Source organism: Ascaphus truei, chromosome 1 (assembly GCF_040206685.1).
Source record: "Ascaphus truei isolate aAscTru1 chromosome 1, aAscTru1.hap1, whole genome shotgun sequence".
Taxonomy (NCBI): Eukaryota; Metazoa; Chordata; class Amphibia; order Anura; family Ascaphidae; genus Ascaphus; species Ascaphus truei.
In genome coordinates this window covers 548,130,283-548,155,027 of record NC_134483.1, presented here as the reverse complement: position 1 = coordinate 548,155,027, position 24,745 = coordinate 548,130,283, and the positions used below count along the sequence as shown (strand labels likewise).

Here is a 24,745-nt window from a genome sequence, read left to right as displayed (position 1 = left end):
TGATGGACGTACGTCTTTTTTCAACCTCATCTACTAAGTGATAGTGATAATCCAGTGATCAACACAAATTATGTGACTTATAAATATGACCGTGAAAGTGAACAATTAAGTGATAATATAGTGCAACTCAAGTGCAAAAAATTGATAAATGCTGCTCAAAAACCCTTAAACGGATGGTCCACAGTAATCCCTCCTGCTGGAACGTGTGGCAGTTGAAGGGGAGCGCAACTCAATCAATGGTGAATATGCAATTATAAGAAAAACACAATATAGTGCAACAACATCTCTTCAAAGTGTTATCTTTCTGAAGGCTTCTTTAAAATCAGGACTCACATTTTCTCTGTTAAAATCAAGCATTTATCCCAAACTCAGGGGAATGACTGTAGTGGCGTGTGCTGCAGGTCCAGCCTTCCTCTATTGTATGTTGTCTTGGGGGTCAGGTCACTCTCTGTGATGGGGTGTTAGTCAGGATAGTGGATGCACAACCATATATGTATGGGAAAACGAGAAGCCAAACATAGTGTGTACTGATAATACTCAAATTTAATTTAATCTATAAAAACATAAGGATGTATGCTTACATCAATAAAAATACATCATAGGCACATAAGATAAGCGAACTCTTCTTCCAGACTCTCACCCCATCCTCAGCACGGATCTCTCGGCGCGTTACTTCTGGTTTTGAGGCGCGCTCCAACTTTCCAAATCACGGAGGATCGTGGGTGCAAGAGGTGCGGGTGAGTGACTTCGTCAGGTGTCTGTCAGGAGACATAATCCTGACGAAGAGAAGACAGCGAAATGCGTAAAATCACGAGCGCCCTGCTGACGTCACTCACCGCTTCGTCAGGAGTCTCTCAGGAGACAGATTCCTGATGAAGCGACGACATCGAAACGCGTAGAGTCACGAGCAAGCAACATCAAAGCCCGTTCAATTAAGTAAGCTAACGCACGCTAGAAGTGAGCAAGCACTCTAATTCTTGGAATGCAGCTAGAAATAAAGAAACATGCACACACATATAAAGTTTATTATAGTTACATAAGCAGAATATACTTTTATTAATAAACTGTATTGTACTGATGGTTTTAAATGTGAAGACGGGCGTTTTTTTTCTGTCAGCCCGGGAATAAATCCTTTAACATGAAAAAATGTTAAGGATGAATGGACTGAGGGATTTTTCATCTCCGTACTACAGAGACACCCTGCTTAGAGGGTGCCTCAAAGTCTATGAGAAGTCCGGAGTTGAAAAACCTCAGAGATCCTAGATGTTAGGATGGACAGGATATGGTAAGTGCCAGATACCGGTGTAAAGTATGGCTACTTCACACTTGGTGGTCAAACCCCAGACTTTGTGCCGCCAGGGAAGAGGTTCTATAGTTACATAGTTACATAGTAGATGAGGTTGAAAAAAGACGTAGGTCCATCAAGTTCAACCTATGCTAAATTTAGACAACAGATACTTTATCCTATATCTATACTTACTTATTGATCCAGAAGAAGGCAAACAAAAAACCCCATTAAGGGAAAAAATAAATTCCTTCCTGACTCCAAGAATTGGCAATCGGATTAATCCTTGGATCAACATCCTTCCCATGTATACTTATTTGGTATATCCCTGTATACCTTTCCCATCTAAAAAGATGTCCAATCTTTTTTTGAACAAATCTATTGTATCTGCCATCACAGTCTCCATGGGTAATGAATTCCACTTTTTAACTGCCCTTACTGTAAAGAACCCTTTCCTTTGTTGCTGGTGAAATTTCCTTTCCTCCAACCTTAAGGGATGGCCCCGAGTCCTTTGTACTGTCCGTGGGATGAATAGTTCTTTTGAAAGCTCCTTGTATTGTCCCCGAATATATTTGTATATAGTTATCATATCCCCTCTTAGACTGCTCTTTTCTAATGTAAATAAATCTAATTTAGCTAGCCTCTCCTCATAAGTTAGATTGTCCATCCCCTTTATTAATTTGGTGGATCTTCTCTGCACTCTCTCTAGTTCCATAATGTCTTTTCTTAGGATTGGTTCCCAAAATTGTACTCCATCTTCAAGGTGTGGTCTTACTAATGCTTTGTAAAGGGGCATAACTATGTTTACTTCCCTTCCATCTATTGCCCGTTTGATGCAAGATAAGATCGTGTTTGCCTTTGCAGCTACTGCATGACTTTGGGCACTATTGCTAAGCCTGCTGTCTACAAGCACTCCTAAATCCTTTTTCATCCATAATGACTTTGTTCTTTTGTTGTTAAGATTTGTACTCACCAAAAATGTCTTTTTATTTGATAAGAAAATCTATCATCAGATCCAGGGCACGCCATATGCACCACATGCGCTCCCACCTTCGCCAATCTATATCTGGGCTGGTGGGAGGAGGCCGTGGTGTTCGTGGAGGCCAACGCTAAGTATACGGATCATATTGATCTCGGGATCAGATTCATTGATGACGTGCTGATGCTCTGGTCAGGCACTGAGGAACTATTGAGAAGTTTTATTGACACACTTAACAACAACACCTTTAACCTTAGACTCACGTTTGAGGTCCATTGGTCCAAAATCAATTTCCTTGACATCACGGTCCATAGGAAGGCTGATGGTAAACTAACTACCATGATTTATCGCAAATCAACATCCACCAATAGCCTGCTCATGGCAGATAGTCACCATCCATCCTACATGATTAACAGCATTGCCCTGGGTCAGTTTTTGCGTCTCAGACGTAATTGCTCAGAGATCAGTGAGTTTAGGATACAGGCCAAGGACATGATGCGTTGATTTGTCGAAAGGGGGTATAGGAAGAAAATCATCAAGCAGGCCTTCCATCGAGCCCTACATACCCCAAGACCATCACTCCTCACTGATCATGCTAAAACGAATGAAACTGACTAAGGTGTGATACGCTTCATAGGCACTTACAGCAATCAGTGGTCTACACTACACCACATCCTCAGTAAACATTGGCATCTATTGGTGGAGGATCATGATTTTTTTGCATGTTTTAAATTCTACACCCACGATGGTATGCTGCCGCGCAAAAGCCTGAAGGACAGACTGGTCCACAGCCATTACCAGACTCAACAAGCTAGGACATAGCTGGGACCAAAACCCCGTGGCACTTATACGTGTGGCCGCTGTAAGGCATGTCCATTTATTAGGCTTGGCAAGGAGTTTATGGACTCAGAGTCTAAGATCACTTACCAGGTCAATTCCTTCATCAACTGCCTCACCACTGGGGTAGTGTACTTGATTACTTGCAAGTCCGGTATGCAATATGTAGGTGAGACTCATAGGGCCTTCAAAGTGCATTTACTTGAGCATTTGGGCTCAATCTGTAACCTACAAGATACACCTGTCGTGAGACATGTCAACGGTACACACAAAGGAGATGCAACTACCCTATGTTTTATGGGTATTGCACATGTCCCTTGGAGCCCACGCAAGGGCAAATAGGACTGTAAATTGCTGAAATGCGAATGCAAATGGATTCACACATTGAACACTTTATCTCCTCATGGTTTTAATGAGGGTTTTATTTTTTCATCATTTCTTTAAGTCCACATTTTTTTCATGATATAACATTAATTTGGTTTATTGTACTCAATATGGTTCTGTGTATCAATATGAGCTTAGTGGTATCCAGGTATACAGTATGCTATTAACTATTAGAAGGATCCGTTTTGACTTTAATTAGGCGGTTCCGACAGTGTAGCACATTCCTACATCATTATACCTGTTACCCACTGGCCTATCCCATTACGTATTCATGGTGAATAAATAATATATTTTTACAGTATCATCTATATTGACATTTATGTTCCTCGCAGCCTACTATAATATTACATCATATTATCTCCTTGTACTTGTTGACATGTCTCTGACTTTTGCTAGCTCCTCCTACCCCTATGTGTAATTTTGCAGTGCTGGTACTGTTTCTTTCTTTTGTGCTACATGGTAGCCTACAGCTGTTCAGCTATCATTACTTTGTGAGTTGGGAAGCATGCCCCTCCCCTCCACACACACCCACGCAACTATTGGTTACTGACACCCCAGTTAAACTTGCCCTCCGAGCATTTAAACTCCCACATACCATCTGTACATGACTCCTCCTAACCCTGTGAAGAAGCGCGTGAGACGCGCAAAACGGTTGTCGGGGCATAGTGATGTCATCACACTGACGGTCACGGCGGGCGAAATGGAGCGTACACACACAGCTATTCCTTCTAACTGGTGTTTTTGGTATCAGGCTTTTGGAACATTGCTCCCAACCACTCGGCGGTCAGGTTGTATACTTCCTGCTCACCATAGTCTGTGGGATGTGGCAAATTGCAGCCCTTATAACATACTGTGTACACTATATTTACACCAATGTCTGGTGTATACTATATGTGGTTATGTACTTTACCATTCTTTGCCTGATCACTGGAATATTGAATAACATCTAGTTGTGACATACTATCACTCAGTCACCATTGCTATCCCCTACTCTTAGCAGGATGTGATCATTTGTTATCTAGCTGTTGCTCTATTGCATGATATTGTAGTGAGGTTATTAACCAAGTTATTATATTCTGGTTTCTACATTACTGTAACTCCTGTGTAGTACATTTCTAGTAATATACCAGTACTTATTTCCACTACATCTCCGTTTCGCCCTTAAGGGGACCTTTTTAAATTTAAATTGATATGATAGTTGTCATATTACATTTCTCATCTGGTTTTATTTTGTATTAAAGGTTACGTAATTTTTGTCGTGTTATATTTGGGGTTGTGGGACCTTACAATTGGTCTGTTTCTACTTTGGAATTTGTGGTATCAGTTATTTAACTGTTACTTTATGTATACAATATACTATACTATACCTAGAGTGCAACATTAAGGGAGTTTTAGTGACCCCTTGTGCACCAGTTATTGTTTTTCTCTTATGTCTGGTGAGCAAGGTGCTTTTGTGTGATCTTTATCCCTACTTCAGCACAGCTGGCTCAATTAGTGGCTCAGTATGACTGACTCACTAATTGAGCCAGCTGTGCTCAAGTAGGGAAATCCTGAAAATCTGGCCTGTTTGCGGCCCTTGAGGCACTGCTGGTGAATTTAGAGAAGGGAACATCAATTTGAATTTGCTTACAGGAAACTTTTCTAAACTTTTAAACCGAATTCCACTAGTAAATGAGTTTCCAGTAGGTGGATTTTACATAAATTACACTGGGAACAACAATAAATTTATGGGTCATGTGCCTCCACCAATTAATGAAATCTGTGTAAAAATGTATTTACAGCCCGCAGCAAAGAATTACAGGAGGATGTAGCCTTAATTTTACAGTTTTAATTTGTATATTAAAAAATGCTTGCAAAGATTCTTCTTTACCCTGCGGACTCTATTGGCTCTGTGGTAGGTGGGCCTATAGAGTCTTGCAATGCGGATGGACAGGCTCTTGTTACTTAGGAAAAGTGGTCCCTGCTTTCACAGTCACCAAATAATTATCTAAAGGCCATTTCAGAAACAAGCGAGAAACACCCAATACTTCAGGGCTGAAAAGTAGTTTATGGAAAGAAGAGTTTTGGGCTAGTTTATTTTCAGATGTATGGTTTGGGTTACTATATGACAGGCTCAATGCATCAGCAGATGTATTAGATGATGCTCTCAATCACACAACTACAGCCATTGCATAATTAAATCAAGAACAGGTACTGATTAGGCATATAGCCTTACAAAGCAGAATGGCTTTAGACTATGTTTCAGCTTCAAGAGGAGGTGTATGTGCCCTAATTAAAGAACAAAGCTGTGTTTTCATCCAAGATCAGAGTGGCAATTTACAGCATGAACTAGATGAAATAGAAGAGATTCAAGAAAGTCTTAGAAAGGGAAGTGATAGAATGGGATCCTTTGGGACTAGGCGGATGGCTTGGATCACTGGGAGCGAAACTGATGAATGCTTTGTAGTGTGTGTTAATGGTACTTGTTATCATATATGTGTGTGTCACATGTTTCAAAGATATGATCCACAAATGTGCTACCCCCTCTTCCAATCTGATGCCACTCTTTGCAAATGCTAGAAACAGCAGTCCCCTGAAGAAAGAAGATGCCAATCACAATGATCTAAATGGCTTGTGCGTCATTACATATGCGTATAAGATAAACAAAATATGAATATGAGAACATTAGTTTAATAACAGAAATGAGCAAAAATTAATTGAGTCTGCTAAAAAATCATTATGCAAGCTCGCAACCTTTATTATATATACGCAACTTTTCAGTGTCTCCTGTGTTTATGTATTTCTTACAGGGGTAAATTTGACCGTGAGACCCTCCCTCTGTATTTCTACCACTTTAAATGTGAGAAGTGACTGTTATCTTTATTTCAGTTTCACAACGGCTTATCTCCATCTCAAGGTTTGCAGCAAGCTAGATGGCTTAATATCAACAAAATGTTCTGAGAGTGAGAAAAAGAAAAAATCTTTCTTTCAAACTCAAACTTCCATGCAGACAAACATTAAGTTGGATGACACACAGAAATGAGAATACATACTGGGACAAAATGGCTGCCAAGATAAGGCAACCAAGATGGATGCTGAGCAAAATGGCTGCTTAGTTCTTTTTACGTCAGACCCCCCTCCTTATATAACATTCTCAACTTTCTCTGTATCCATCTTTCCTGATGACACTAAATTGTGTAAGGTACTGAAGTAGAATCAAAACAGGATGTAATTTCTCTCTACAAAGACTTGGATATACTCTTAACTTGGGCAGGTAAATGGCAGATAAGTTTTAATACAGATAAATGTAAGGTTCTAATAAACACTCAACTTACAATTTAAATGGGGATACATTAGGAGAGTCCTGGATGGTGAAGGATTTAGGAAAGTTTGTAGACAGCAGACTTAGCAATAGTGCCCAAAGTTATGCAGTAGCTGCAAAGGCAAACAAGATAATATGTTGCAATGGATGGAAGGGAAGTAAACATAATTATGCACCTTTATAAAGCATTAGTAAGGCCACACCTTGAATAGGGAGTACAATTTTGGGCACCACTCCTTAGAAGAGACATTATGGAACTAAAGAAAGTGCAAAGAAGTGCCACCAAATGAATAAAGGGGATGGATAATCTGATTTATGCTATGAAGAGAGGCTAGCGAATTTAGATTTGTTTACATTAGGAAAGAGCGGTGTAAGAGGGGATATGATAACTATATATAAATATAATTGGGGACAATAGAAGGAGCTTTCAAAATAACTATTTATCCCAAAGACAGTACAAAGGACTCAGGGGCATCCCTTTAGTTTGGAGAAAGGAGATTTCACCAGCAACAAAGGAAAGGGTTCTTTACAGTAAGGGCAGTTACAGTGTGGAATTCATTACCCATGGAGACTGTGATGGCAGATACAATAGATTTGTTCAAAAAAAGTTTGGACATCTTTTTAGAAAGGAAAGGTATACAGGGATATACCAAATAAGTAAACATGGGAAATATGCTGATCCTGGGAGTAATCTGATTGCCAATATTTAGAGTCAGGAAGGCATTTATTTTTCACCTCATGAGATATCATTAGATGATATGTCCCTGGGTTTTTTTGTTTGCCTTCTTCTGGATCAAGATACTGTAAGTACGGATATATGATAAAGTATCTGTCATCTAAATGTAGCATCTAAAAGACGTATGTCTTTTTTCAACCTCTTCTACTATGTAACTATGTATTACAAATGGGGTGTGCGGAATATTCCTACCTATTATTTAATGTGTAATGATAGGCAGTACAAATGGTTATGCATTCAAAGGGCCTCATGCAGTAAGCGTTCATTAGCCACTTATTGACCACATATCAGCCAAAATGCCTACTCCGATTCAGTAAACGTCGATAAGTGGGTGATAAATGCCTGATTTGCCAAATTTTTTTTGAACAAAACCAAATCGCTGACTGAGCGGCGATAAGCCACTTATTGACGCTTTTCGGAATGTTCATCAACTCGTGCAATTCTAGTAGTAACGAGTAGGTTATCGACGCCTATCGCCTCTCTAGAATGGCGATTTTCTCCCCAAATCCAAACGCCAGGGAAAGTTGGGAAGTTGGTGGGGAGAAGCTGGCGATAAGCAGAGAGACGGGACTTAGAAAAAAATCAGGCCTTTTTCCTGCATGGATGCTGTTTCATGCCTTCATGGTACGTGAGCTTCCTGTTTCCCCGGGAGTCGGAGGGCCAGCGCTTCTAATGGTAAGTAAAATATTTCATGTTTGTAAATGTATTTTTTTACAGGTTGTGTTTTGATTTATTTAATGTAGACTCATGTTTTATTTGTTGACATATAGGGTTTATACCTTTGGTCTGCGGGGACCTATGGAGACCACCAGAGGACCCCCAGATGCCCCCAGGTACCACTCGAGGACCCCCAGATGCCCACGGGTACCACCTGTGGACCCATGGGGGACATCTGTAGGGAAGAACCGGGGAACCGGCAGGGACCACCCGAGGGCCCCAGACTCCCGTGGGAACCACCTGAGGGCCCCCAGACATCCATGAGCACCCCCCGGGATGCACTGTGGGGCCTGCAGACACCCGTCGGGCCCACCGGGGACCCCCGTCGATCTGGGGTATGAATCCTGTAATACAGAGATATGTAACTGTCATGCGCTCCTAGGCTAAAGTTGAATGAAGCACTGGTTGTGCAGGGCTGGTAGGAAAATGAGAGGATAAATAATAACCACTATAAAAGTTGGGGCTCAGGGGCAAAACAGAAATCTTACCCCTGTCAGCTCAACGTCCTGAGTCCTAATGGTTCCTCAGCATTGAGTCCTACAGCGTGCATCTGGCAGAGAGGCCATGTGGAAGGGAGAGGTGTATCCAGAGCAACAGCACACAGCCCAATGACGTCACAGTCCAAAATTGAACATCAAAGCTTTATTGGAGACACACAGTGGACACAGCAGGCTGCAGCACAGCCTCCTCCTCTACATGTTTCACGCACACAGGCGCTTCGTGTTCAATTTTGATGTTCAATTTTGGACTGTGATGTCATTGGGCTGTTTGCTATGAATCCTGTATATTAACAAAATAAATCCTTGATAAAGGACACGTGTCTGAAACGCGTAGGAGGGGTTTTCACCTCTTTGGGTGATGTTTTGTATTTGTGCTGAATAAATAGAAGATTATTTTTACAACACCTGACTCCCTGGCAGTGTGCTGCTTTCCTCTTTTTTTCTACAATTGAAATTCTGCATCAGCGGATGGCACGCCATCACGGACTCCTCAAAACTTAAGGAGTGGGTAAGATCTTTCCCAAATATTCCTTATGTGATTTATGGATATGGATGAGTACCAGTGCATAGTTTATTTCCTCCAATGAGGTTACATCAAGGTGATATCCAGCATTTTTGATTGTTTCCTTCAGGAGAAGTTATATCTTACTTGATTGGTCACTCACAGATAACCCTTTATAATTTACCCACTCCGCAGTATAGTCTGTTATAAGAGCCCTACACGTTAATCTTTATGGATATTATTGTGTGAAGATTTCATCATCCTTGCAGCAACCACTCCCTATACATGTTAAAAAATAAATAATGGCTTTACATTATTGGGGTGCATGGGGTGCATGGGGGGTGGTGTTGTATTGATGCTTAGTAAATATTTTTTAATATACATTTTCTTCCTAGTGTACAAGTGCGCCGACGAGTATTCTAAAACTTGCCATAAACTTGCTTTGGAAAATCTGGGGCTATCACCAACAAGATCCAGGTACATGCTGCAAACATTTCAGTGACATTTCTGCAGAGACTAATGGCCCATCAGATTAACAGAGCAGGGTCCCAGGGATTGCCAGGGACCCCCGCTGTTAATCCAATGGGCCATTAGTCTGTCTGCAGAAATGTCACTGAATTGTTGCAGCATGTATCCAGCATGTACCTGGGTCTTGTTGGTGATTGCCCCAGATTTGTTTTAGAATACTCGTCAGCACTACAGTGGATGTGCAGGGGGTCGCCGGAGTAGAACCACGGACCCCCTGCTTCCCGAGATACTGGCCCCGTTATGGGGTGCCGGTATCTCCTATGCATTGGATTCACACGTCACGTCACCGGGACATTTAAATGCATAGGAGATACCAGCACTCCCTAACGGGGTCTATATCTCAGGAAGCAGGGGGTCACCAGACCTCCAACCAAGGTGGTTCTGCTCCAGAGAACCCCAGCTCATCTACACTTGGAAGAAAATGTGTATTAAAAATCATAAATTTCGGGTGAGATTTTCTCACGGAGAGGCGATCCTATCGCCGGCAGCAACTCGCTGTTTTGGAAATTTTCCTGTGACAGGTAATTAAGCTTTTCTGAATACCGTGATACCAACGCTCCAAAAAACGGCGATATAAATGGCCGGGCGATATTTATTTTGAACCTTTACGGCATAGGCCCCTGAGACTTAAAGCTACTGCTGCGGCCAAGTTTATTCGAGCATTTGCCCGTTCTTGGCCGCAGCAGTAGCCTGGCGCGCGCCCGAGGGTGACGGGCGCGCGCCAAAGCAGCGGAAGAGCGCCCTCCGATCGGGGCGCTCTCCCTACCGCTGCCGGGTCCGCCGGGTCCCCTGGAACCCCCTGCCGCCGTCCCCCACATCGCGGGACACCAGGGCTCCCTCGGGGACGTGCGTGCAGGGGGCGCAGGCTCCCGAAGACGCGTGACCGCGCGTCTATGACGCGCGGCACGCCGAGGGGCGGCCACTAGCAAGCCGGGAAATCTCCCGGCTTGCGGATCTGGCCGATGCGCAATAAAGCGTGTCGGTAGTGTACATACTTGATACTTTCATATAAAACAGACAATGAAGGAAGTGCAGCTCTTTGCTACTTGTTATGTTTAATAATGTTAATATTTTGAGTAAAGCAGAATGTGTCACAGGAGCGCAACCAAAGGGTTTGATGGGAAGTGTCTGCAATGTGTATATTTACCTGCTGTTTGTATTCATAGTTTTGTTGGTGCTTTTTAGCAGGATTCCTAGAGATGGATAAGTGCATTTTGTGCAGAGCATGAGCCATGGCATACACTGCCACGTACACATGGTAAGTGGTTCCAAATCTATGAGTATTGTACACACGATTGCCAATATCAGTAAGACGTTCCTTCTCGGTGCAGTTGGAGAGATGGACATTGTAAAGCCTTTCAATGATCATGTTCCTATCTGGATTTGATGATAAACATTTCAAATACATTGTCCACATATGTTCAAGTAACTGGTCATGTGGGCGACTTGCAGGGTTAACGTTCTCTAAGAAGTCCTTCATGGCTGGGATATTTTTCCTGGGATGTGTAAATGACAGACTGCCATTAAATGGTGTTATGGAGACATTGTGATTATCTTTGTGAAACGTCCAAGTAGCAGGAACAATAAGAGTCTTTTCGGTAATGGCGGCACACTCTTTTCCTATGGAATAAATACAGGACAAGGAAACTGCGCCACAAAGTACAACAACCTGGGAGGTTGAGGATTGGAGAATTGCAGTGTTTCTAGCATTAAGCTCTCTTCTATTTGTGCTTTGGAGACGAGCTATCTTCAGGATGAACTCAATGCATATTCCATGATTGGTGGCCTCTTTTTCCAGCTCCCGACTCTGTGTCTCTCCACCCTCATCATCTGATGCAATAATTCCAACCCACGTCCAGCCAAAATGTCTCAGTAACTTGGAAATTGCTTTGTATTGAATCTGGTCATTTTGATGGGTTTGGAAAAAGGATGGGTAGAAAAGTTTGTTGCCTAGAAGAGGGTCTGTTGCACCATAGCTGATCTAAAAAAATGAAAATGCATCAGTAAGCAGAGATGCTAATAACCATCTCAGCTAGTTTGCAGTCACAGTCTATACAGCTGCATGTGATTATATTTTAACAGTAAAGTAACTCTGAACTTAGAATTTTCTAAACTGGCATCAAAGCCAAAAGACAAAGATCTGGAGGAGTCCTTAAGGCAGGTCAGGTTACTCAGTTACTGCATTGACTGAATGGGGACAGTTGCTTGGTGGAAATGCATCCTCTCCCTTCTATCCATCACAGTCATTGCCTGGGCCACTGATTGAGCCACTTGTGCTGAAGCCGGAATATCCTTAAAACCTGACCTGGCTGGTGGCCCTTGAGGACGGAAGTTGGCCACCCTTGGTCTAGATACTCTAAAAGATACTACGCTTTAGCACACCTCATTCATTCATTCATTCATATACATAGGAGTAAAATGTAGCACCCATTGTAAATCTGGGCCAAATACTGTATTCCTGGCACAAGAACAGGTTTTATAACAATAAGAAGAAAAAGGAATGGAAACATGACAACAGTAACACATATTTAATAACAATTTGTAGGACTTAGTGTGAAGTGAGGGGGTAACCAGGCTCTTAATAAAGGTTACAACCGTTTTTGGATGCCCCTGATCCAAAATAAGGGTTCAAGAAGAGTCAGCTCTTGAGCCCATTAGCGTTATATGCATAACCTGTAATTTGCGGTAATAAATAATTGTTATCTTTTTGCCTTTTCAGGGATGCCAGCGAGCGGGTATTGCTAGGGTATGAGTTTCAAGGGGGGTTTTGAGGAGGAATTGTTGTCAGAATGTGCCTAGGTAGTTGGGGTCCAGAGTTGTCAGTTCCCCTAAAAATATACACGGGAATCATGCCTGATTCTCGTATATATGTAGGCACATTGTCCCGGCAATATCTCCCCTTGAAAAGGTAACCGCGACTCACCACTAGGGTTCCCTTCTTCAGAACAGTTGTGACGGTGAGGGGGTAACCAGGCTCACTAATAAAGGTCAAGTCTACTTGGTTGCCCCTGATCCATGTTTTGGGGTCCAAGAGTGTTAGCTCTTGGGCATGACTGTTGTATATGTTCTGAACAAATAGAGTGATGCTGCACACCTCAAAAATAGAAAAAACATACAATTACCGGTGCTCCAGTGTTTGCACGAAAGCCTGCAATCAGTCCAAGACAGATGAATGAAGGAACAAAAGGCACTGCGGATTTGAGCAAAATAAACTCATTTATTGAGCCAACATGACGTTTCGACCTAAGTGGTCTTTTTCAAGTGACAATGGCATAAATACATTCCACAATAGTAACATATAAATAGTGCCCCAAATCCCCACAATGCAACCTGTCCAATTAGTGTAGATGAAGTTCATATGCTGAGACAGTCCCTTTAGCCAATCTCCAATCTGTGCTCCTTTACACCAGCTGTTGGTGCTCCATGTTAGATTCTGGTGTTCACATCCTCCTTGCTCCTGTGTAGTCCGGCATCCATCTTGATGACGTCATCACTCCTCGTTTCTGGCGTTTGGAACGCATCCTGGTCCCATTCTGCCATTGCACGTCATCTCCGATCGTGCGTTTCAAGTCCGCGCGTGCGCGGTGTCAATCCGGTCGATCCTCTTCATCCCTATACTCCTTCCGATCGTAGAAAGTGCAGATCATTGCAGAATCATTGCGCCTGCGATTGTCAATCATCCTGCGGTCCTGCAGGCTCGGGGGGGGGGGGGGGGGAAACAACTGATCTCCAGTGTCAAATCGGTCAGGTGTTTTGATCCTAGTACGTCATCTTCATCTGTCAGACAGTGTGGTAGGATGTCTTCATCACCAATGATCCATAATGCATAAGTGGAGGAGAAAGGGGAGGAACAGATCAGCATTCCCCATATAGAACAGGCTGTGTGACATATTATATCACCGTGATTAAGTGTTGATAATAAAAATCTAAAAAAAAGGTTTGTCTTTGTCAATGAATTCAAATGCCTAACCCCAGAGGTACAGTATAAACGGACGAGTATACTTACAGCAGGCAGTGGCAGCAACCTAAGGAAAAAATCATCTCTCCTCAATGAAACAACCTAATGACAAAAAGTCATTTAGTCCATTTGGGTATACAGTATTTAATGTGTGGATCCAAAAGGATTCCCGCTGTAATAATAGCGTATCCTTATCCAGACCAGCCCTAGCTTTTTTAATATGCTCAATACCCATTAACTTTAGTGAGGATATTGGGTGACTGAAGTCAGAGCAATGTTTGATAAGAGCTGTATCCTCTGCATGATTATTAATTTTGCTCTTGTGTTCTATAAATCTAGTTTTGAGCATGCGACTGCTCTTGCCAATATAACATAGTCCACAAGGGCATTTAATCATATAAATGATGTTCGTAGTGATGCATGTGATACGCTCCTTTATTTTATACAGTCTGCCACTTCTGGGGTGGTAGAACTTATCCCCTGTATTCAGACTGTTACACACGCTACAGCCATAGCATTTATAACAGCCTACTTTAGGCAAACTCAAGAAGTGTGGTGTTATGTAATGTTTTTCATTATCCGCCTTTATCAGGATGTCTTTAAGATTCTCTCCACGCTTATAAGCAAAACGTGGGAAATCCTTACAAACATCTTTGAGTGTTTCGTCTGTCTGTAAAACTTTCCAGTGTTTTTTTTAAGTGTTTTTAATGAAACCACTGGCCGTTGTGAATTTGCTAACAAATGTCAGACGGTCACTTTTAATCTTTGATTGGGGTGTTGTATCAAAAGCCTTTACAATCTCAGATCTGTTGTGTCCCCTCTCAACAAATCTGTCCTCAATCTCCTTTAAAGTTTCCTTCAAGTTAGTTGGCCTGTCTACTATGCGTGTAGCCCTAACCTTTTGTGAAAATGGTAACATATGTTTTAATGGTTCTGGGTGGAAGCTGGTTGCATGTAACGTGCTATTCTTATCTGTTGGTTTTCTATATAGATCACTATGAAGTACTCCATTTTCATAGGTAAGGAGCACATCTAGATACGAAATCTGCTTTGTGCTCCAGTTTTTTGTAAACTTAACAGTGGTGTTTAGACCATCCAGATAGTCACAAAAGTGGATAAGTTCTTCCTCTGTACCCTCCCACAGAAACAGCAGATCATCAATATATCTACAGTAAAATAACATTCTCTTATAGTGTTCTGTAGGATAGATAAATTGCTCCTCAAAATCAGTCATGTATAAATTAGCATAGGACGGGGCCACATTGCTGCCCATAGCTGTCCCTGCAGTTTGTAAATAAAAGGTCTGCTCGAACTTAAAGTAATTTTTGTACAAAACAAAATGTAGGAGGAGCATGATAAAATCCACAGGTGGATTTGATTTGTGAGAACTAGTAAGATTCCTTCGAATGACATCTAAGCCACCATCATGAGGAATTATGGTGTACAAATTAGTAACATCCATAGTAACCATGATAAGATTTTTTCCAGTTAATGGCACTGTGCGTATTTTTGTAAGAAAATCAAATGTGTCACGTATGTAAGATTTGTTCTTAATTACCAAAGGTTGAAGAAAGGTATCAATAAATACCGCTAACGGTTGATTGATGGAACATGTAGCAGAAATTATGGGTCTGCCGGGGGGATTCTGTAAACTTTTGTGGATTTTTGGGAGTAGATAAATAACCGGGCGTCTTGGATTTTTCATAGTAAGAAAGTTAACTATCTCCTCACTAATCCATAAATTATTTAATCCAAGTTGTAGTATCCCCCTAATTTCTGTTTGATACCTTACAGTCGGATCCATATCCAATTTAATGTAACACTCTTGATTCTCCAATTGTCTTAAAACTTCTGTTTTGTACACACTATAGTCCTGCACTACAAGTGCTCCTCCCTTATCCGCTTTTTTAAAAATGATGTTGCTATTCTCCCTAAGTGTTTTTAAAGCCTCCTTTTGTGCAATTGTCAAATCATAGTTTGTGTAATGATGTTTCTTAAAATGTTGTTTCACATCATGTTTTATAAGATTCATGAATACACTCACACTAGAATTTTTGAAAGGTGCAATAAACCTTGATTTCAATTTACACCGGTTAGGGTTTACCTGCTCTTGTTGCTGCCACTGCTGATCTTGCTGATCTGTGGGTCTTAAAAAGAAAGATTTTAGATTCAAGTTTCTTTCAAATTTGAACAGTTCAACCTCTAATTCAAAAGGGTCAGGTCTAGTGGTGGGGACAAATGAAGGACCTTTGGATAAAACACAGATATCCATTTCTGTTAACTCATGAGAAGACAGATTAATGATTAGATTATGCTTACTCATGGTCGTGGGCGGAGAACCAGAGGTGTTCTTTGTGCATCTGCGGCCCCTCCTTGTCTTGCGTCTTTGGCCCTTGATGTCTGTCCTCGTCCCTTGTCTAAAAAAGACCTCCCTGGGGTTTACTATAAACAGAAACTCATTCCTAGGGGGTTTCGTATAAAAAATCGCCCAACTATTGGAATTGACAATACTATTTTTTGTGACAACTGGTGTAGAATTTTGAATAAAGCATCACTTGATTTGATACTGCTGGTGATAGAAGAAGTGGGTCAGCAACTCACCACTGTGAGGCATGAGATTTTAAAAATAGAAATCATTATTGAGCAGACACATCAAAATGACATTACTGTCAAATCACTAGATGACCTTAAAGTTAAGCTACAAAAATTTAAGGATGATTTAATCCACTTTAAGAAACAAAAATGTAAGGTAGTAGTGACAGATTACAAAGAGAACAACGTCTATTTTTGGAGAAAGTCTGACAGACGCTCAAAAAACCTAACGAAATAAAAAAAAGTGGCTAAAAAACAATCAGACTTCACAAGTGATTCTGACACCGCTTCATCAGCAGAAGGTGCAACAACCCACACCCCAGGGAGGTCTTTTTTAGACAAGGGACGAGGACAGACATCAATGGCCAAAGACGCAAGACAAGGAGGGGCTGCAGATGCACAAAGAACACCTCCGGTTCTCCGCCCACGACCATGAGTAAGCATAATCTAATCATTAATCTGTCTTCTCATGAGTTAACAGAAATGGATATCTGTGTTTTATCCAAAGGTCCTTCATTTGTCCCCACCACTAGACCTGACCCTTTTGAATTAGAGGTTGAACTGTTCAAATTTGAAAGAAACTTGAATCTAAAATCTTTCTTTTTAAGACCCACAGATCAGCAAGATCAGCAGTGGCAGCAACAAGAGCAGGTAAACCCTAACCGGTGTAAATTGAAATCAAGGTTTATTGCACCTTTCAAAAATTCTAGTGTGAGTGTATTCATGAATCTTATAAAACATGATGTGAAACAACATTTTAAGAAACATCATTACACAAACTATAATTTGACAATTGCACAAAAGGAGGCTTTAAAAACACTTAGGGAGAATAGCAACATCATTTTTAAAAAAGCGGATAAGGGAGGAGCACTTGTAGTGCAGGACTATAGTGTGTACAAAACAGAAGTTTTAAGACAATTGGAGAATCAAGAGTGTTACATTAAATTGGATATGGATCCGACTGTAAGGTATCAAACAGAAATTAGGGGGATACTACAACTTGGATTAAATAATTTATGGATTAGTGAGGAGATAGTTAACTTTCTTACTATGAAAAATCCAAGACGCCCGGTTATTTATCTACTCCCAAAAATCCACAAAAGTTTACAGAATCCCCCCGGCAGACCCATAATTTCTGCTACATGTTCCATCAATCAACCGTTAGCGGTATTTATTGATACCTTTCTTCAACCTTTGGTAATTAAGAACAAATCTTACATACGTGACACATTTGATTTTCTTACAAAAATACGCACAGTGCCATTAACTGGAAAAAATCTTATCATGGTTACTATGGATGTTACTAATTTGTACACCATAATTCCTCATGATGGTGGCTTAGATGTCATTCGAAGGAATCTTACTAGTTCTCACAAATCAAATCCACCTGTGGATTTTATCATGCTCCTCCTACATTTTGTTTTGTACAAAAATTACTTTAAGTTCGAGCAGACCTTTTATTTACAAACTGCAGGGACAGCTATGGGCAGCAATGTGGCCCCGTCCTATGCTAATTTATACATTACTGATTTTGAGGAGCAATTTATCTATCCTACAGAACACTATAAGAGAATGTTATTTTACTGTAGATATATTGATGATCTGCTGTTTCTGTGGGAGGGTACAGAGGAAGAACTTATCCACTTTTGTGACTATCTGGATGGTCTAAACACCACTGTTAAGTTTACAAAAAACTGGAGCACAAAGCAGATTTCGTATCTAGATGTGCTCCTTACCTATGAAAATGGAGTACTTCATAGTGATCTATATAGAAAACCAACAGATAAGAATAGCACGTTACATGCAACCAGCTTCCACCCAGAACCATTAAAACATATGTTACCATTTTCACAAAAGGTTAGGGTTACACGCATACTGTAGTAGACAGGCCAACTAACTTGAAGGAAACTTTAAAGGAGATTGAGGACAGATTTGTTGAGAGGGGACACAACAGATCTGAGATTGTAAAGGCTTTTGATACAACACCCCAATCAAAGATTAAAAGTGACCGTCTGACATTTGTTAGCAAATTCACAACGGCCAGTGGTTTCATTAAAAACACTTAAAAAAAACACTGGAAAGTTTTACAGACAGACGAAACACTCAAAGATGTTTGTAAGGATTTCCCACGTTTTGCTTATAAGCATGGAGAGAATCTTAAAGACATCCTGATAAAGGCGGATAATGAAAAACATTACATAACACCACACTTCTTGAGTTTGCCTAAAGTAGGCTGTTATAAATGCTATGGCTGTAGCGTGTGTAACAGTCTGAATACAGGGGATAAGTTCTACCACCCCAGAAGTGGCAGACTGTATAAAATAAAGGAGCGTATCACATGCATCACTACGAACATCATTTATATGATTAAATGCCCTTGTGGACTATGTTATATTGGCAAGAGCAGTCGCATGCTCAAAACTAGATTTATAGAACACAAGAGCAAAATTAATAATCATGCAGAGGATACAGCTCTTATCAAACATTGCTCTGACTTCAGTCACCCAATATCCTCACTAAAGTTAATGGGTATTGAGCATATTAAAAAAGCTAGGGCTGGTCTGGATAAGGATACGCTATTATTACAGCGGGAATCCTTTTGGATCCACACATTAAATACTGTATACCCAAATGGACTAAATGACTTTTTGTCATTAGGTTGTTTCATTGAGGAGAGATGATTTTTTCCTTAGGTTGCTGCCACTGCCTGCTGTAAGTATACTCGTCCGTTTATACTGTACCTCTGGGGTTAGGCATTTGAATTCATTGACAAAGACAAACCTTTTTTTTAGATTTTTATTATCAACACTTAATCACGGTGATATAATATGTCACACAGCCTGTTCCATATGTGGAATGCTGATCTGTTCCTCCCCTTTCTCCTCCACTTATGCATTATGGATCATTGGTGATGAAGACATCCTACCACACTGTCTGACAGATGAAGATGACGTACTAGGATCAAGACACCTGACCGATTTGACACTGGAGATCAGTTGTTCCCCCCCCCTCCCCGAGCCTGCAGGACCGCAGGATGATTGACAATCGCAGGCGCAATGATTCTGCAATGATCTGCGCTTTCTACGATCGGAAGGGGTATAGGGATGAAGAGGATCGACCGGATTGACACCGCGCACGCGCGGACTTGAAAAGCACGATCGGAGATGACGTGCAATGGCAGAATGGGACCAGGATGCGTTCCAAACGCCAGAAACGAGGAGTGATGACGTCATCAAGATGGATGCCGGACTACACAGGAGCAAGGAGGATGTGAACACCAGAATCTAACATGGAGCACCAACAGCTGGTGTAAAGGAGCACAGATTGGAGATTGGCTAAAGGGACTGTCTCAGCACATGAACTTCATCTACACTAATTGGACAGGTTGCATTGTGGGGATTTGGGGCACTATTTATATGTTACTATTGTGGAATGTATTTATGCCATTGTCACTTGAAAAAGACCACTTAGGTCGAAACGTCGTGTTGGCTCAATAAATGAGTTTATTTTGCTCAAATCCGCAGTGCCCTTTGTTCCTTCATTCTGTTGTATATGTTCTGCCATGCATTGTATGTAAGATATGCGACAAGTACATAGAAAGTTGAGGAGCGCTCAATGCCAGGAAGAATGTTAAATAACACCAAACCACCAGCCAAGGAAAATGATGTCAGAATTAATAAGACGTTTAAGTAATATAGCCAGCAATTGTGGGTAAACAACCCCTGAAGAAGGGTGGTGGGAAGCAAGAAAAAGTCCCCACCATCAATCTCATTGGGGGGTATCCCTGTAGAAAAAACAAAATAATTACTCACAATACCTGGTGTTGCTGGATGGATATGCTGCTTCCAAATGAAGTATATGTGATGCAGATGATATAAGGAGCGCACAATCCGGTAGGAGCAAAGAGAGGACCCAGGTAACAAAAGTATACATTTATTGAGTCATCAAGACATTAAAATCCAACACGTTTCGAACGTGTTAGCGTTCTTTATCAAGGATAATCATACAGTGAAAACCAGTCCTTATAAATATCCTTCTTACCTGTATCCCGTTCGCGCCGAAAGAACATGCGTAATGACATCATGACGTCCTCGCATGCGCAACCGCGCAAGTGCGAGCAACCAAGACGTCAGAAGCAGTCTAAGGGCGGAAGTGGATGCAAGAAAGGGCAATGAAACTAAAATAACCAAAGGCAAAGTCGAACCAACGGAAAGCATAGAGAAACAAAAAAAACATAACAACATAATAAATCATTGCTGTCCTCAAACTAAAAACAAAAAGAGAAAAAGAAAGACAGGGGAGAGAGAGGAAAAGAGAAAACAAAAAAGGGAAAGAGAAGAAAAGAGGGAGAAGGGAAAAAGGGGAAAAAAGGGGAAAAAAAAGAAGAAAAAAAGGATGATAACAAATAATGACAATTAAAATCAATAACAAGAACTGTAAAGGAAGCACCAAATAAAAGGAGAAAAAAGAATATATGAAGAGAAACAAAATTGACAAATCACAATAGTCATAACAAAAAACCTAAATAAATAAATATGTAAAAATATAAACATATAAACCATGGTGCTATAATCCCAACAAAGCAGCTTGATAAATGGTGATAAATCAGCATAACATGTTATAACATTCTTTAAAATACGTACTGTAAGTAATTATGAAATCACAAGTTACTGTATCATGATAAATATGTTTACGGACTCAAAGGACATCATTTTGCATATTATATAGTGGATACTGAAATATACAAACGGCCCAGGGAATATGACAATCAGAGTAAGTGGCCCATATGCCATTCAATATTTAAACCAAGGGGGTGACGTGTTCTAAGAATAAAAATCCAATATGCCTCCCTTTGGTTTAACAAATTGACATGATCACCACCTCTCAATTTATTGTGAACTAATTCAATACCCAAGAATGAACATTTTCTAACACCTCCCTGTCGACATTCAGAGAAGTGCTTGGACACTGGGTGGTTATGGTACCCTAATCTTATCAGTCTTAAGTGCTCTAAAATTCTGATTTTAAGTGCTCTAATAGTCCTCCCCACATATCTTTTGCCAAAACCGCATGTAATGTAACCAGTGGAGGTTCTAAGGCTATGAATTTCAAGGGTGACTTTGGTTGTGTTTTCGGATTGTGTCTAGATTCCCGGGGCCCAGAGTTACTGGCCACCTCAAAAATGTAGCCAGGAGCCGAGTCGAATTTCCGGGTACATGTAGACACAGACTTCCGGTCAAAGTCCTCCCTGGAAAGCCGTTATGCGGCTCACCGCCAGGATGCCCTGCTTCAGCACAGACCAGAAATGTAAAAGGGGGCATTGGGATAAGCATATCCCAGGTATAGTCAGGGTTCCCTGGTTTATGTGGAGTCCCCCATCGTATATACCCAACCCCCGGAACCGGTATACCCGGTAGGAACCTGTACATTAATAAAGTATATTTTGATACACTAAGGTATACAGTATGTTTAATATAATTCTGAGTCTCTGGGTACAGGGGACAGAATAAAGAAGATGCTGTACTACTATTCCTAGCTGTGTTAATCCCCATACACTATCTTTTGGACTCATACTGGACTCTCAGAGTCCCCCCTCAACCTTTTATATGGTTGGGGCACCCACGAACCCTACACTGGTTCTGGGTCACCTTGGCACTAGCTGAGGTACCCCCCTTAATCTAGGGATTCCCTCAGGTACAGGGATACCTATTCATCCCTGTGCCTCATTCTCCTTTCTGAGCTATGCTGAAGCAAGGTACCCTATTGGTGAGTCGCGCTTGCCTTTTCTAGAGGAGATATTGCTGGGACAACGTGCCTACATGTATCCGAGAATCAGGCATGATTACCGGGTACATTTATGGGGGAACCGGCAACTCCGGACCCCAACCTCCTAGGCACATTCTGTAAACGAATCCTCCGCAAACCCCCCCTTGAAACTCATACACATATATATGTGTTGTGAAGCAGTAGAAGTGGAGTGGTAAGTGAGGTAGAGACTATGGGAAGCTAGTGTAGGGATATGTGTAATGGAGCAGTAGAAGTGCAGCAGTGAGTGAGTTAGAGGATATGGGAAGGCAGGGTAGGGATAGTGTAGTGCAGCAGTAGAAGTGTATAGGTGAGTGAGGTAGAGATTATGGAAAGGCAGGGTAGGGATATGTGTAGTGAAGCAGTAGAAGTGGAGCGGTGAGTGAGGTAGAAGCCATGGGAAGGCAGGGTAGGGATATGTGTAGTGGAGCAGTAGAAGTGGAGCGGTGAGTAAAGTAGAAGCTATGGGAAGGCAGGGTGGGGATATGTGAAGTGAAGCAGTAGAAGTGGAGCGGTGAGTAAAGTAGAAGCTATGGGAAGGCAGGGTAGGGATATGTGTAGTGAAGCAGTAGAAGTGGAGCGGTGAGTAAAGTAGAAGCTATGGGAAGGCAGGGTGGGGATATGTGTAGTGAAGCAGTAGAAGTGGAGCGGTGAGTGAGGTAGAAGCTATGGGAAGGCAGGGTGGGGATATGTGTAGTGAAGCAGTAGAAGAGGAGTGGTCAGTGAGGAGTAGCTATGGGAAGGCACGGTAGGGATATGTGAAGTGCAGCAGTAGAAGTGTAGAGGTGAGTGAGGTAGGGATTATGGGAAGGCAGGGTGGGGATATGTGTAGTGAAGCAGTAGAAGTGGAGCGGTGAGTGAGGTAGAAGCTATGGGAAGGCAGGGTGGGGATATGTGTAGTGAAGCAGTAGAAGAGGAGTGGTGAGTGAGGAGTAGCTATGCGAAGGCAGGGTGGGGATATGTGTAGTGAAGCAGTAGAAGTGGAGCGGTGAGTAAAGTAGAAGATATGGGAAGGCAGGGTTGGGATATGTGTAGTGAAGCAGTAGAAGTGGAGCGGTGAGTGAGGTAGAAGCTATGGGAAGGCAGGGTGGGGATATGTGTAGTGAAGCAGTAGAAGAGGAGTGGTGAGTGAGGAGTAGCTATGCGAAGGCAGGGTGGGGATATGTGTAGTGACGCAGTAGTAGTGGAGCGGTGAGTAAAGTAGAAGCTATGGGAAGGCAGGGTGGTGATATGTGTAGTGAAGCAGTAGAAGTGGAGCGGTGAGTAAAGTAGAAGATATGGGAAGGCAGGGTAGGGATATGTGTAGTGGAGCAGTAGAAGTAGAGCGGTGAGTGAGGTAGAAGCTATGGGAAGGCAGGGTGGGGATATGTGTAGTGAAGCAGTAGAAGTGGAGCGGTGAGTAAAGTAGAAGCTATGGGAAGGCAGGGTGGGGATATGTGTAGTGAAGCAGTAGAAGTGGAGCAGTGAGTGAGGTAGAAGCTATGGGAAGGCAGGGTGGGGATATGTGTAGTGAAGCAGTAGAAGTGGAGCGGTGAGTGAGGTAGAAGCTATGGGAAGGCAGGGTGGGGATATGTGTAGTGAAGCAGTAGAAGTGGAGCGGTGAGTGAGGTAGAAGCTATGGGAAGTCACTGTAAGAACATAATATAATAGCCAACATAACATAATATCTAGTTACTTTACAATGGACAAACAATGTAACAAGAAAGTTGTAATGGCCACAAGAGTGTGAAGTTGTAGAGGGAGACTTGTTACCAGTAGAAAGAGTTGGTATTGGTGCCACTTTTATTTGTAAGACTTTAGCTAAAGCACAGATTTGGAGATTATATACGTTAAGGATCCATCACAATAGATGTAGCAGCGTTAATTGCTCCCACTGAACTTATAGGTTCAAAGAACAATGACACCATATATCACAGAATATTCCACCCTAACGCGCCAGTTGGAGATATTACCGTTGCTATATCTGCACTGTATGTGCACATGTTTTTCTCCTAAAGCCATAAGAGGACCTTTAAAGGTGACGATTTACATTGGACCAAATGAAATGTAATGATAATAATTTGATTCCATAATTTATAGCGACATGAATAAGGGTTTAAAAAAAGGTCAGAACTAACATTTTCCTTTATTTCTTAGTTTATTCTATAACCTGAATTTGATGCAGATCATTTTACTGTGCTTATATTTACATTATCTCTATCATGTTCTTTCTGATTTGTTTCTCAGATTAGTTATGCAGCATTTATATGCTGAATAATGTATTATTGGTGTGGAGCAAAGACAATATATACAATCACTGCACATTCATCCTTTGTCACCGGCTTGTTCCTGGAATGCGACGCTGTTCACCCGGAGCATGCCGCGTTCGTTATATATATATATAAAATCAAAAAATAAATAGATGATACCATTCTGTGGCTAACGAAATGCTTTTATTTGTGCGAGCTTTCGAGATACACTGATCTCTTCTTCCGGCGATGTTACAATGAATGAAGCAAAAGGTACAGTATACTTAAAAACAGTATTAACTACAGCTGAGAAGTGAAGACATATTTATTGCCCCCACTTAGCAACTAGAAGCTCATTTGGAAGTGCACTCCTAGGCATTAAAACTTAACATT

The 24,745-nt window shown here is 41.5% G+C and overlaps 1 protein-coding gene across 1 annotated transcript in view; it reads right to left on the bottom strand.

The window, feature by feature from the left end:
- The window catches only part of LOC142465849 (vomeronasal type-2 receptor 26-like), a 67,778-nt gene that overhangs the window by 21,165 nt on the left and 21,868 nt on the right, over positions 1–24,745 (bottom strand). The window contains exon 3 of the mRNA XM_075570259.1: positions 10,865–11,750. Within this exon, the coding sequence (XP_075426374.1) occupies positions 10,865–11,750 (886 nt within the window). The remainder of the gene's footprint in view (positions 1–10,864; positions 11,751–24,745) is intronic.